The sequence below is a fragment of the Triturus cristatus genome, chromosome 2_1 (genome assembly GCF_964204655.1).
Source record: "Triturus cristatus chromosome 2_1, aTriCri1.1, whole genome shotgun sequence".
Lineage (NCBI taxonomy): Eukaryota > Metazoa > Chordata > Amphibia > Caudata > Salamandridae > Triturus > Triturus cristatus.
Genome location: NC_140581.1, coordinates 1,077,615,266 through 1,077,628,481, shown reverse-complemented (window position 1 = coordinate 1,077,628,481; position 13,216 = coordinate 1,077,615,266). Strand labels below are relative to the sequence as shown.

The following is a 13,216-nucleotide window of genomic DNA, read 5'->3' as shown; positions in this document are numbered from 1 at the left end:
GTGAACTCCAAGCTGACGTTAATTTCACCCTTCTAGTACTACGTGGCATGCTGCATGCCATCCAATTTTAGTATTGTTATCAATTATGAGTCTCCTTGGTGTGTAGACAGCAAGCACATCTCTGTGTTCCTAAAGGAAATTGCCACTACAGTGCATTCCTCTGTTGGAGTGTGAAATGAACGGGCTAGTGGTAAATATGCAAGGGAAGAAGTTCTTCTTCCATGACAAACTGTGACACTGTCAGAACCTAGCATCCATTGCAGATTAATGTCCACATGACTACATGACTGATACAAGGCTAGCCAGATGTCATTTTTGTGGGGAAATGATCACATGTCGTGATGCCTGTTGACTGGTTCTTACATTCATATGGCTCATCATTAATTAGTTACTATGTCAAGTGTGGCAAGGATTAACATGCAACCATGACATTCAGTTGACTGCACAGTATGTGCCGAGCTAAATCAGTACTTCTGTATTGGTGTGTGTGGGCAACAAATGTAAAAGATGAGTTGCCCAAATGTTGTTTACATTACACATGACAGCATGCATTTCCTATGAATTTATGTCCGGCATGTTCTGGTGAACTGACACATGTCCACCTTTTCATACAGATAACATGAATGCAGAGGAAGAGCGGGCTTTCCGCATAAGGAAGGCCCGATACCAACACATTCTCTCTGTGGCCAAGGGCTTCCGCTGGACCTCCCGCCAGTATGACAAGCAGCGGGCTGCCAACACATGGACCACCAACCCCGCCGCAAGGGATGGCATGCAGCCACAGCAGCATCCTCCCACTCCCGTGGCCCCAGCAACATCATCAGCCACAGTTGTCCCCACAGCAGCAGCCTCTGGATCGTCAGCTGGACAGGCCATACATGAGCAGGCAATGGACACCCTGATGTCCAGACTCGATTCTATGGACAGTAAAATCGATAAGTTGGACGAAAAATTGGACACGGTCCAGCAGAGACTTGAACATTTGATTAGCCTCATCTAGGGGCTAATGTAAATATTGATTCCACATATTGTGTTTGTAAATATTAGAATTTTTAAGTATCATTTTGTTACTGATTGTAGATTTTTTTGTATATGTAGGCATAGTTAGATGAGATAGGTTTTTTAGATGTAGATTTAGTTTTAAGCTTTTTCATCATAGGGTTTTTTTAATACTTTTAGGGGTGGGGGGTAATGTTATGTGTGTTAATAGTTTATGAAAATAAATAAATAAATAAATAAATCTTTGTTTTTGTATGGTATTATAGTTAATGAATGTGTAGTTTAAGTATGTGTATGTCTATTGTGCATTGATGTGTTAAGGGGGGTGGGGGATGATGTCTACTTGTCTGCGTGATCATAGTTTAGCTTAGGTTAATTGAGTTAAGTTAGTTAGTGTAAGATTAGTTAGTTTAGATAGGTTTTTCATTTTAGATTAGTTGTTAAGATATGGTAGTGTGTTAGGTAATGTAATTCTTGATCACCCTTCTTATTTTATAAAACCTTTCTTTACATACATTGGACTATATTCTATGATATTCCGCATTTCATATGTTGTATGTGTGAGTTGGTGGGCACATGGACTGTGACCACCGGTTCCTGTTTGAGTGCATCATATTAGTACATTCATGTAGGTTTGTGCTACATGTCTGACTAGATGTACATGTTCATGCAACACCTGTGCTTTGCTTTTGTTGGTAGCCAATAGTGGTCTGACCCATACATACGTTTTGGATTCTAATCATGAGTTTTCTGCCAACCTCTGCATGAGAATCTAGCAATATTCTGTCTCTGCTGGGTACGATGTTGACATATGTATGTGAAATACAGCTTTTCTCTTACACAGATGTACAGATTGTACTCACCACACATCTGATCCCTCCGTGTTGTAATAGCTACACCATGTTCATGTGCAAGTGGTCATTGTGTAACAAGTGGCTAGTTCATATGACTGTACAACACAGTGTCTGTATACAGACGTATTTACAATTTATGGATGTTGTATGGAGTAACCAGGTTAAAATTTCTGCCCATTTAGTTGGGGCATGACAACAATATTTTTAGACACAACGTCATCAATGGTGATGTGCTGTCTCTAAATCATCTTTTGCAGCCAGGAAGTGAGTTTTTGTGACACACTGGCAGAGCTTTTCTCAGCCCCATTTTGACATAGATTCAACCATACACTGTGTGGAGACTTTGTTAAGTTTTGTACTGTGTAGACATCTTATGTTGCACACAGCTTCCCCAGCAAAGGTCCCTCCCAGCATTTGTAGCAAACACAACAGGTGGCCGGTGACAGTAGGAGTCCGGGATGTAAGTGAAGAGGTGAATCTTGAGAACCTCACAACAGCCCAGAGTATACTCCATGATGCTAATGTGTGTAGTGAATAAGTTCAAGACTTGAGCTGCTATTGTGAAGGAGTTGCACACGAAAGCTCACACCCTCCTTACCCGTGCGACAACCACTAGCTGTTGACCTATTGCTCTGATTTGGCAAGTGGTGGTGTATTGTGACAGCATGTGGGGCAAGATGGCAGGAGGGGATGATTCGAATATGTTATACGCAATTCTGAGAGGCTTGTACTCACTACTCTGGCTGACGCAAGCCAATGATGCCAACAACTGGGTCTGGCGTTGGAGCTGGTTCTATAGGGATCTATTAGAGTCCTGGCAGCTGTGTTTGTGACCCTGGCCAGTCTCACAATCTCAGAATTGTTTGTCCCCAGCTACAGAAAGGTGCAGTAATATTTTTTGTTGGAAAATAGATTCATGGACAATAACCTGAGTGATGTATGGCTTGACAACAATAACTACCAACAGCAGTGTGAACCCCCTTAATATACCAAGACACGTTCCTGCCACTTTGTTAGTCTAGGCCTGGAGGATGCCAGCAGAGTCTCCACAGACACACAGGTCTTTCAGCACCTGCTTATGTGTGAGTGCACAAACAAATTTAGAAGGCCACCAGCATTCACTCCACAGCTTATGATCTTGAATCACCAGTAACACCTCTGACTTGCTGGCATGGAGCTAGAGGCACTTGGCAGTCATCCACCCAGCAACATCTGCTAATTTAATCACGAAATTGGGAACATCCGGCACACAGTTATTGCAAAGTGTAACTTGCAAGTGCATATCATCGGCATGTGCCACTACTGTGAACTCTCACCACATGGACAGCGCAGGTGATGGTTGGAGAAATGCCTCAAGATGTGTTGGGGTCAGAGCTTAGCCCTGTGGCACACCCTCTTCATTAGTGTGAGGCACGGAGATGATAGGGGGATTCATAACATGGAAGCTCCTCTCCAAAGGTGAACCAGTCCATTGCAATGGTCACTTTGGCTGCCTACTCCAACCTTAGCAGTGAGATCTGTTTGGACACCCTGTCGAAAGCAGCACATAGATCACATGGGACCAGTGTCAAAATACGTACCTCATCCAAACCTGCAGTTTACACTCCATACTTTTTTAGATAAGCTGTCTTTGTGAAAGTTGTGTCCCATGTGGGTTACTGTTGGTGTTCACATCTCTAAACAGTGTAAGGAGACAGCATTCAAGCGTTACAAGGAATCCTATTCCTGCTAATGCATCCGCATGCTACGCCTCACTAGGTGTGGCAGATAGTGGCACATTGATGACCATGCTTTGACTTCATCCACGTTTTAGTGATGTTGAAGTTTTGATGCAGTGTACAGCATGCATTCATTTCAGATATAAGCCTTCAGGGATTATTTGTGTGTGTAGAGGTGTACATTCATGCCCAAAAAATTCACCCACCATGACGCAGGCATGCTGCTAGGGTGCATACACCGGAACATGGCAGAGGGCTCAGCACCAGCACAGGGGAGAGCACAGGAATGCAGATTTTACTTAGAATATGTGTGGGATTTCTGTGTTAGGGAGGGGCTTGTGGTGATGCGCTGCAGCACATTGATGAGTGACATTCACTAATTGCTACATGTGACAGCATGTCTTTTCCCATCTAATTAGTCATACTTACAAACCTTTAGCTTGTACTTACGCACTATTCCACGTGTGTCTGGATTAGCAATCATACATTATACACACTGGTAATGTTGAGTGGTACAAACCGGACACAAGGGCACATTGTCCTTGACAATCAAGTGTGGAAACATCAGTAGTTGACATGTTTGAGGGTGTTGTGAACAAGATCTCTTATTTTTAACGTAGGTTTTATTTTCATACATTGTTATAGTCACAATGTATCTTACTTTATATTTTGTACAACAAAAACATGTTGGGTGCCACAGTTTTAATATTTGTCTGGAGACTCTTGTGTGGCGGACATTCTTCTCATAGCAGTGAATGTTTGGTGGTTGTCATCCGACAACTGTGACGTACAGTCATTTATTGGGATGTCTTCCTCTGTACATGTGTTGCAAATTCATCCTCGGAGTCCTCAGAGTGTGTGTTGGTTTCTGGGTTATGTGCAGGGCATGTTGTCCCACTGCTACCACCAGCTGTGGCAGTGGATGTGTGTGGGAACACATGTTCAGGTGACATAAATCTCATCATTAGAGCATTCAGCATCAGTTGCTGATTTTTAATCACCGTCAGCAACTCTGCATGAAATGCTGTGAGTGTTGACATGTATTGTTCCTGACGTTGGTGCATCTCTCACATTTGGTTATCAATACCTTGGAGGTGCTGGGCTGTATCCCTGGTGGCACTTTGAGTTGGCACTTGCACATGCCTCTGACTCATTATGTTGGAAATGTTTGCCAGCGATTGTGCAATCCCCGGTGTTTGGTTTGAGCTGCCTTGCTCAGGGCTGATGTTCACCAACTCTGGATTTAGGCTTTGTAGGATTGCTTGCAGTGTGCCACCCATGCTCAACACACCAACGTGTACCTCATTGAGGAGCTCACGCTGTAGAGAGACAGCAGTTCTTTGAAATTCACGCTGGGTGTCCTCCCACTCTGTGCTTATGTTTGTGGGTGCAGAATCTGGTGGGGCTGGGGTTTCCACTTGATCAGCAAGCCCACGGTTGTCAGGCTCTGGAGGTGGTGTAGGTGACCGCAGAGTTTCAATAAGCTCCTCAAGTGTGCCATTGTCTATGGAGAGAGGGTTGTCTTCAATGTCGTCCGACAGATTGCTGTCATCCACCTGTTGTGATGTGGAAGCAGCATTATCTGTAAAAGTAAGATGCAAATCTGTTAGAGGTGTTTGCATGTTCTATTGTCTAGATGTTTTGTGAGAGGCATCACATGTGTCTTTTCAAAGGTGATCTTTGTGGCACATTCTAGCGATCTATGTCCTTAGGCACACAGATTCTTCAAACTCAGAGCCACTTGAATGGACTACGCACCACTTATTGTTACATTAGTCTTGCTGTTAATCGATATGCATTGATGCTGACCTGTGTACTTACACCACAATTGTAATCTTGCTATTAGTGGCAGCTGACATTTCAGGCCAACACTGCAAGTGTACATTCGTATGTGATTCAAGTGTGTTGTCCTCCTTTCAAAAACAAACTAATGAGATGTGTCCCTGCACATTCCTGTTACATTACGGACCATGTGTGCCATCTACGACACACACTAGTTAGCATGAGTTGTGTTTGTGTCAGCCTATAACCCACTAAGGACACACTGTTCCTCCAGCTCTTACAATACAGTGTGACGTGGCAAGATTTGCTGTTGTCCTCAATAAAGACTGCCAGGAATACTGCTACGATATCATTACTAATCACACCATTGGCAAGCAATGAGTGAAGTAGTAAAAAGATTATAGCCAAATGATAAATATATTCAGCGAGAATTATTCTTGCATCAACTGTGTGTAACTTAGCCTATGAGTCAACCTACAATGTGGGATATTAAGCTAACATTGGTTATAATGCTACATGTATTAGCCTGGGCCCAGTACCTCACAGGGCATCAAATCTCCAAGGTCCCCGGTGAGACGGTGGCCTGATATATGCTGTCCACTAGTTGAACTGTGCACCTTGTACCAGTCCGAAAGACACCTTCTGATGATAGTATGAAGACAACCTTTGTTGAAAGCTATCCTAGTGGTAGGTATGGAGAGAAGACTTAATGGGAATTTTAGAAGGACTGTGAAGCAGGAATTTTTAACCAGTGTATGATGTCTGGAATTATCACATGGAAGGAATAACGCACCAGGTATATGTTTCAGATATATGTCTTTAGGTTTACGCACACCCCTCTAGTCTGTTTATGGGCCTAGAGTTGAAACTACTTAAGTTACAGGATAACAATCATCAGTGATATCACTATTACACGTTTGGGACCTAGGGGAGTTCCAATACATATACCAATACATTGATATTTCAAACACAACTGCACTAGACACAACCTGTATAATCTGTGGGACCCCAAGGGACCATCCAACATAGTGACATATGGGACACATGGGGACTGTATGCAGTGTGAGACCACAACCACAGGTTCACATGATCTTCAATGTGCAATGTCGTGTTTGTAAATTTGGAGATTAGGGGAGCTTCTAATCATGTCCGGAACAAAGCCTTTTTGAGTTCAGAAATTCTGGGGCTCGCACACACATGGGCACCAGGGTACTTGAGTTTGACCACCCAGGGAATCAGGGTGCACAGGTGTCTTTTGGTGTTGGCTTGTTTCATCCATTTCAATGTGAGCCAGCTAAGTACTTCATCTGCCGTGAAGAGGAGACGTGTCTTGCGAGAACCAAACCTGGTTCTATGGTGAAAGGAACCAGAAAGCAGAGTGGACAGAGTGTTGGTCACTTGCCCGTGACCTAGGACAAGATGGAACACTGACCACTTATGTGGTGTGCTTCATGTGAGTTGATGTGTGTCTTGACTCTTCATCCGCGATGTCCTTGAGGCATTGAAGAAGTCCACGAGCGCAATTCGAGATGTCCCACGAAGTCTGTTGGTTGCTGCATTTTTGGTGGCGAGTAAGGACCCAACAAGCCTTGGCAACGGCAAGTCAATGGAATTTAGAGGAGGGACTGCAGTGCAGACCTGCAAGATCTGAGGGACTCACCCAGCAAGGGTAAGTCAGGGCACATCTGGAGCAACCAGGAAAGGCCAAGTAGAAGAGGATTTGCCTTTGTGGCCACCTGCTAACCAACAGGCTAGTGTTTGAAAAGGTGCATCAAGCAGGCGCACTTTAAGCTGGCACACGGGTCCCTCGTGCAGTGGAGGCCTGCAACTTTTGTTGCAGGTGGTGCTCAAGGCTGGGGCTACTGGGAGCCCAAAGCACATCTTCGAGGAGGATCAGGAAGTTGCTGTTGCTGCAAAAGATGACGGGGTCCAGGGGTCACAGTTTCACATCACCCACGGGCCTCAGCTTTGCTGTGGACTCAGGGTAGCCTTGGGGAAGTCTGGAATTCCACCTCTGGTGATGCACAGACTTTGGCATCTGGCAGGAGCTTCAGCAAAGCAGACAGTTCATTAGCTTTTTGGGTGCCTGACAAGCTGGGGAGTCACTCCTTGACCACAAGGGGTATTTATTCTGTATTCTATATGTGATAGAAATTCCAAGGTACAGGAGATATATAGGACCTATTTTCATCAAGGGTAATCTCAAGTCCTAGGGACAAGATTCCTATACTTATAGTGGTTTTAGGGGATGGACTTCCTGTAATGACCCACCTATATGTGGTCTTTGAGTGAGGGGTGGTTACAACCATTTCCTTTGTCCTGTTTCATGCAAGTGCAGGGGCAGGTAAACCCTGCAACCGTTTAAAAGTGGCCTATGCACATGGTCAGCAAACGTGCACCCAGACCAGGACTTCAATGCACCAGGGAGTGGTCCCGCTCAGATACAATACACACCTGCCTGTCTGGGGAGGAGGACACACCTCCCCTCAAAATGACAGCTATTGTCCAGCCATCCCCTGCAGGACTTTTGGTCAGCAGGAGTAGGCCAGACCCGTGTCTGTGTCTGGGAAATCCTTTTTATGATGCCAGGGCTCAGGGAGGTCCGACCAGGTTTAGCCAGTGTGAACATGTCTCTCCCTCTCGAATGGTGGAATGCTACCCCCAACGACAGAACTTGCGGGGGAGTAGAATACCAATGCGGTCGACAACACCCAACATGTTTTGAGGCAGACATTCCAAAGTTAGCATTTCCCACAAGGTAATAATGCACTTAAGTGTATATGGTATGGCTGTATCACATAACAGCCGTACGGATGTATTCCCACAAGCTGCATAGGGGCTCAGCTCACGCTTGGGCACCCTCTCACATAACACCAAGCACTCTACCTTCAGGTTTGTCAAGTCCTGCCATAGGAGTGGCGTATAGGTTTATATGCGTCTGTCAAATAGTAGTTATATAGGTAGCCTATACCACAGTAAGAAGTGCAAGCACACCCTTAGCCAGGCTGCAGTAGCCTACATGTGTGGCCATTTGTCAATGGTTCCCAGGGGTGGGATGATACATGCTTCAGACCTTGGTAGGCCTCTGAGGTACCTATGCCCCAGGTACATAGTATTCCATATAGTGGGGGCGAGAGGAAGCAGCTAGGCATTGGTCCTGATTATCAGGGACACAGCCAGACTAAGGTTGGGGAAACAGTGTGACACCAGCAAAAAGTGGGGGTATCCATGTGAACCAGATCCTACTCTCACACACCCCGCCAAATGCCTTGCAAATCCAGGAAGCAAGGAAAACTGCTTAAGTATGAGGATTCACCACTGAGTACATGCAGTTGGATGGGCACGACCATTGTGCATCACATCTAATTGGGCAATCGTACTACACAATGGCATACAAACCCATGTAGGCAACAATGGGTTCATGGCTCATGGTGCCATTGCTGGCCTGCTATTAGTGAGTCAACCTGGGATACGGAGGTGCTGTCTATTTGCTGGGCTCTGTTGTTGGTAATTGAGGCATTGGTGGTCACCTGTACCTGTTGTTGGAGCCAGCATGGTTGCATGGAGGCATGCTTCAGACTTGTGTGTGAAGACACCCTGTACCCCCATGTATTTGTGAATGTTACCTGTTCTCAGGGGTAGCTACCGATGGTGTGAGACATTGCATACCATGCCCCAACAGTGCACTGAGCTACACAAGGTATATTGCCAATGTTGTTCAACGCATATCTGCACCCTAGGCCACAGGATGGATCAATGGCCCGACGCTGTGGAGGGTTTTGACCCTGAGCTGAATCTAACGTATGAATCATTGGCACTCAAGTTACACACATGAGGGATGCATGAAGCATCCCCGTCAATGTGTCCTTGGCCAGCTGTCTTTGCAGGAAATGCTCGACCCAGGCCTGGGTAAGTCCACCTAGCAGAGGATCCTGCTGTCTGATTCACCGACATTATCAATGTGTATCAGGTATCACCACTGTGTGGATGTCCAAGTGAGTGCAGTGTGTGATGTGTAGTGTAGGATGGCCATGATATGGTAGTGCGCAGGGGTAATGCCTGTGGGTGCAGGACAACCAATGGGGGAATATCCTTTATGGATCTTGAGATTTTGGTCCATGATTTTGAGTGGTGCTAAACAGTGAAGCAACTACCATGATGGTCAAATATCTATGTACTGTTGCTACATTTCCTTTCTGTGTGTGAGGGAGATTGGGTCTGCTTGAATCAGAGTTAGGCCCATGACTCAGTAGTATGCCTAATGAAGTGCACAATGTCTGGTCATTTGTCCTCTCAGTCTGGCACAGACATTCATGTGCACTTCCATGTTCACAATGCAGACAGCATTACAGCTTGCATTAAGTACATGGCCACCCATCAAGCCCCTGTCAGAACGCACTGTCCCTGCGCGCATGAGCAATCACAAGACCACATTGCAGCCCTGTGATTGACTTAGGTGAGGGAGCATGGCTGGTTCCTGTCCCTTGAGGCAGACTCATAGTCCCAGGTGCACAGTTTACACATGCCCAGGCCTTGTTACACATTTTCCTTTGTGATGTGATGTAAGGCCCACACTTACAACCACCCCAGCATCCATGCCCCCTCCAGTGTATTTTCTACATTAGTTCTCCAGGCAGCTGTCCAGTGCCCCCTACATAATTTCTCACTGCCAGATGACGTGCAGCCCTGTGCATCATTCAGACCTGTTGTGAACTAACACAAGATGTCTTTTGTTGCATGGCATACTATTCAATTTCTTACAGTTATGATGCATACCAATGGGTCTCATGTTACAACAGTGTGGTGAGAGCTGGCTAGGATAGCGTTGTGAATTACAGTAACTACTGAAGTGATTGCAACCCTCAAAGGGACACTTGTTACACATGACGCAAGATAACTGAGATCCATCTCAGACCCACCCCACTAACAGTAGATAGCACATTTGATACATACAATACACTATTGTTATGGATTGCCCCCGACAGACACAATTTTGTCATGAATTGCCCCCATATGTCGCCCAGTTGTATATTTGTCGCCACAAATAATACAATGTGTAACAATTAATTTATTGCCCCCAAGTGGCACCCTATGTTCATTTTCTGTCCACCATAGCCCCCTATTTTCAAATAGACCCCACACTCGACGCACAGATAGCAATGTGTGACCCCAGAAAACACACGATTTACAATTTTACTGGCCAGTGAAGGCATCCTGTTTAGCTTTTGACCACACAGAGAAGCGACTATTGTCCCTCTTTTCTCTCAACATGAATCCCGATATTGATAATTCTTTCTCAAGAATACTATGCTTACATTGCTATGTCAGGAAGCAAATATTTACATATGCTTTGATGGATGAAACTCCCATTTGTTGCATCACAATGCACTGATTTCACATGTCATGTGAAGGCAAATGCAAGCCTGTGGTTACTTGGAATTGACATTCTAATGTGATGACTGTGTTGTAATGTACATCTAGCATGAGGGAGGGAAGCTATGGCTAAAATCATATGCAGTCATTTGGCCCAGGACCACATACACCAGCTCGGACAATTCCTCGTCTACACTCTTCTGCTGGAACATGGACACCCACCTCGACATCCACCCTGTACGCAACCACACCTGCCATCTTGCATTACAGTATGCTTATCTTGCCCCCTGCACAAGTGTAATCTCAGGACGGACCTTGTTACACATCAGGACACCAGTGCCTTGTGCCACCCAGCAAAACAATACTACACACAACCAGATCACATACATCCTCAAAACACTGCTGGCAGTACACATGCCCACTACAGAGATGTCACCCAACCTTGCTGTTGACTCTTCATATGTCACCTGCTTCACATACACATACACCAACCTTCATTGTGGACCTGTAATCACCATCAACATCATTGACAGCTACTTCATTCCCCCAAGGTCCACCACATCCATCAAGGATGAGGCATTGCCATATCCTAAAAGGAAGGTGAACACTTACAATGGACATACACTTAAATGACCCAGCATTAACCATGGTGCTAATCAAATTAACACGGCCAGACCCGGCAAGGCAACAATCACATTGCCCCCTTCATTTGCAGGCCACCCGGGACATGTGCACCCTTTCAACATTGCCATTGTAGACGTCATTGCATACCAGGCTTCCCCCCTTTCCTACTTCAGGGACTCTGGTTCCACTTGCACAACACCCGTGACCAGGACACCATTGGCTACTTGGTGAAATATCTGGCATCAGACTGAGAGAGCTATTGCCAACACCAAGCCACATTGCTGGAGACGTTGACAGGCACATCTCCTCCACAGTAGACAGATTGAACTTCAGCCACACCACCATATTGACGTGGACCAACCCTCATTGTGTGTGTCACTTGTTCACCATGCCCACCATACAGCACCACCATCATTGATACACATCCCAAAGGTGTTATGGACATCTAATCGGTTATCATGGACTCCCTGGGCCACAGCACTACGCCTACACTTTCACTGTATGACCCCGCTGCACACGTCCTCCACCCACTGTTCGAAACCTGCCCACACCTCCTGGCACACCTCAAGGCCATACAGGCAAGATGTGGCACCTGTTTGCACCTTATTGGCTACATTACGCAAGTATGCATATGCATGACCTTGCGCACATCTTTTATGTACTCCTTGCACTGCGAGATCTTCACTTTGGATATTCTGAAAGGTGAGATACCGGTGGTGCAAGTCCCTACATAAATGATGTCCAGTATGTCTGCTCAATCAGATATGGACATGGTGGTGCATTTCTGACATTTAAAATGTGTGATTGACATATGTGTGGGACTTACATTGTGGAGTTTTGTACTTGTGGAGTAATATGTGGTCAACAATATGCAGACGTCAGACTACGGCACGGTGAAATTTAAATCTGCTATGCCCAACATGACCCCTTCATGATATTTGTGCATTTTTTGTTACTTACCAGTTGTCTGCTGTTCTGTTTCTCTTGCGGCACTGTCCTGTCCAGAGATTCCACTCACTATCTCCTCTGGGATGACTCGTGCCACCCGCTCCTCCAAGTCATCAAGTGACTCCTGATGTGCTGGGCTGCCTCCTCCGGTTCGTAGTGCGGCCTTGCGGTTTGCAGCAAGTTTTTCTTTGGTGCGCCGCTTGTAGTCATGCCACCTTTTTTTGCAGTCCAGCACGGTCCGCTTCGCCTGTCCCACACAGTTGATTTTTGTCACTATTCGCTGCCAGATTGCCTCTTTTTTTTAAATGGGCAGCTTGGAGTTGACAAACAGCTGGTGCTGGTGGTTGGTGACCTCCGTCACCAGGATTTCGTTTTCTTCATGGCTGAAGTTAGACTTCCGCTTGCGTTTGGCCACTGGTTCAGCCTGGCCATCAGGACTTCTGCTGCCGGGGTTTGCGTGTGGGTCCTGGGTGCTGGTGTCACCTTCAGCTTCCATTTCTGGCTCCTCTGTTCTCAGTAATGTGTTTCAGCAGATTTGCATCGCTTTCCGGGTCGATTTTTCTCTCTTCACGCAGTGTGCGTTCACGCAGTCTCTTCGGAATGGCGTTGCGTTTCGTAAGGCATCCTTGCGTGACTTTTCACGTGGTTGCGTAGGATTGACTTGCGGCACCTTTGCGGCACCTGCGTCATTTTTTCTGACGCAGGTTACCGCGTTGCACCATGCTCCGACGCCTTGTTGATATGGCGCATCTCGTGTGACTTGCGTTGTCGCAGTGATGCCGCAAGTTTTCTGACGCATCGCTGCGGTGCGGCAGCGATGCGTCACTTTTCATAAATCTGCCCCAGAGTACATTCTATTTCCACAGGAAGCAGAGCTATCACCGACACATGGACACAATGTACAGGCTCAAACCTTAG

General features: G+C 46.0%; 1 protein-coding gene across 1 annotated transcript; it reads right to left on the bottom strand.

The window, feature by feature from the left end:
* Positions 1–4,638: 4,638 nt before the first annotated feature.
* Positions 4,639–12,794, bottom strand: LOC146866382 (uncharacterized). Its single transcript, XM_085640528.1, has 3 exons — positions 12,660–12,794; positions 12,311–12,578; positions 4,639–5,153 (listed from the first exon to the last, which is right to left on the bottom strand). The coding sequence occupies exons 1-3, from the start codon at positions 12,792–12,794 to the stop codon at positions 4,639–4,641; spliced, it is 918 nt and encodes a 305-aa protein (XP_085496654.1).
* Between the last annotated feature and the right edge of the window lie 422 nt (positions 12,795–13,216).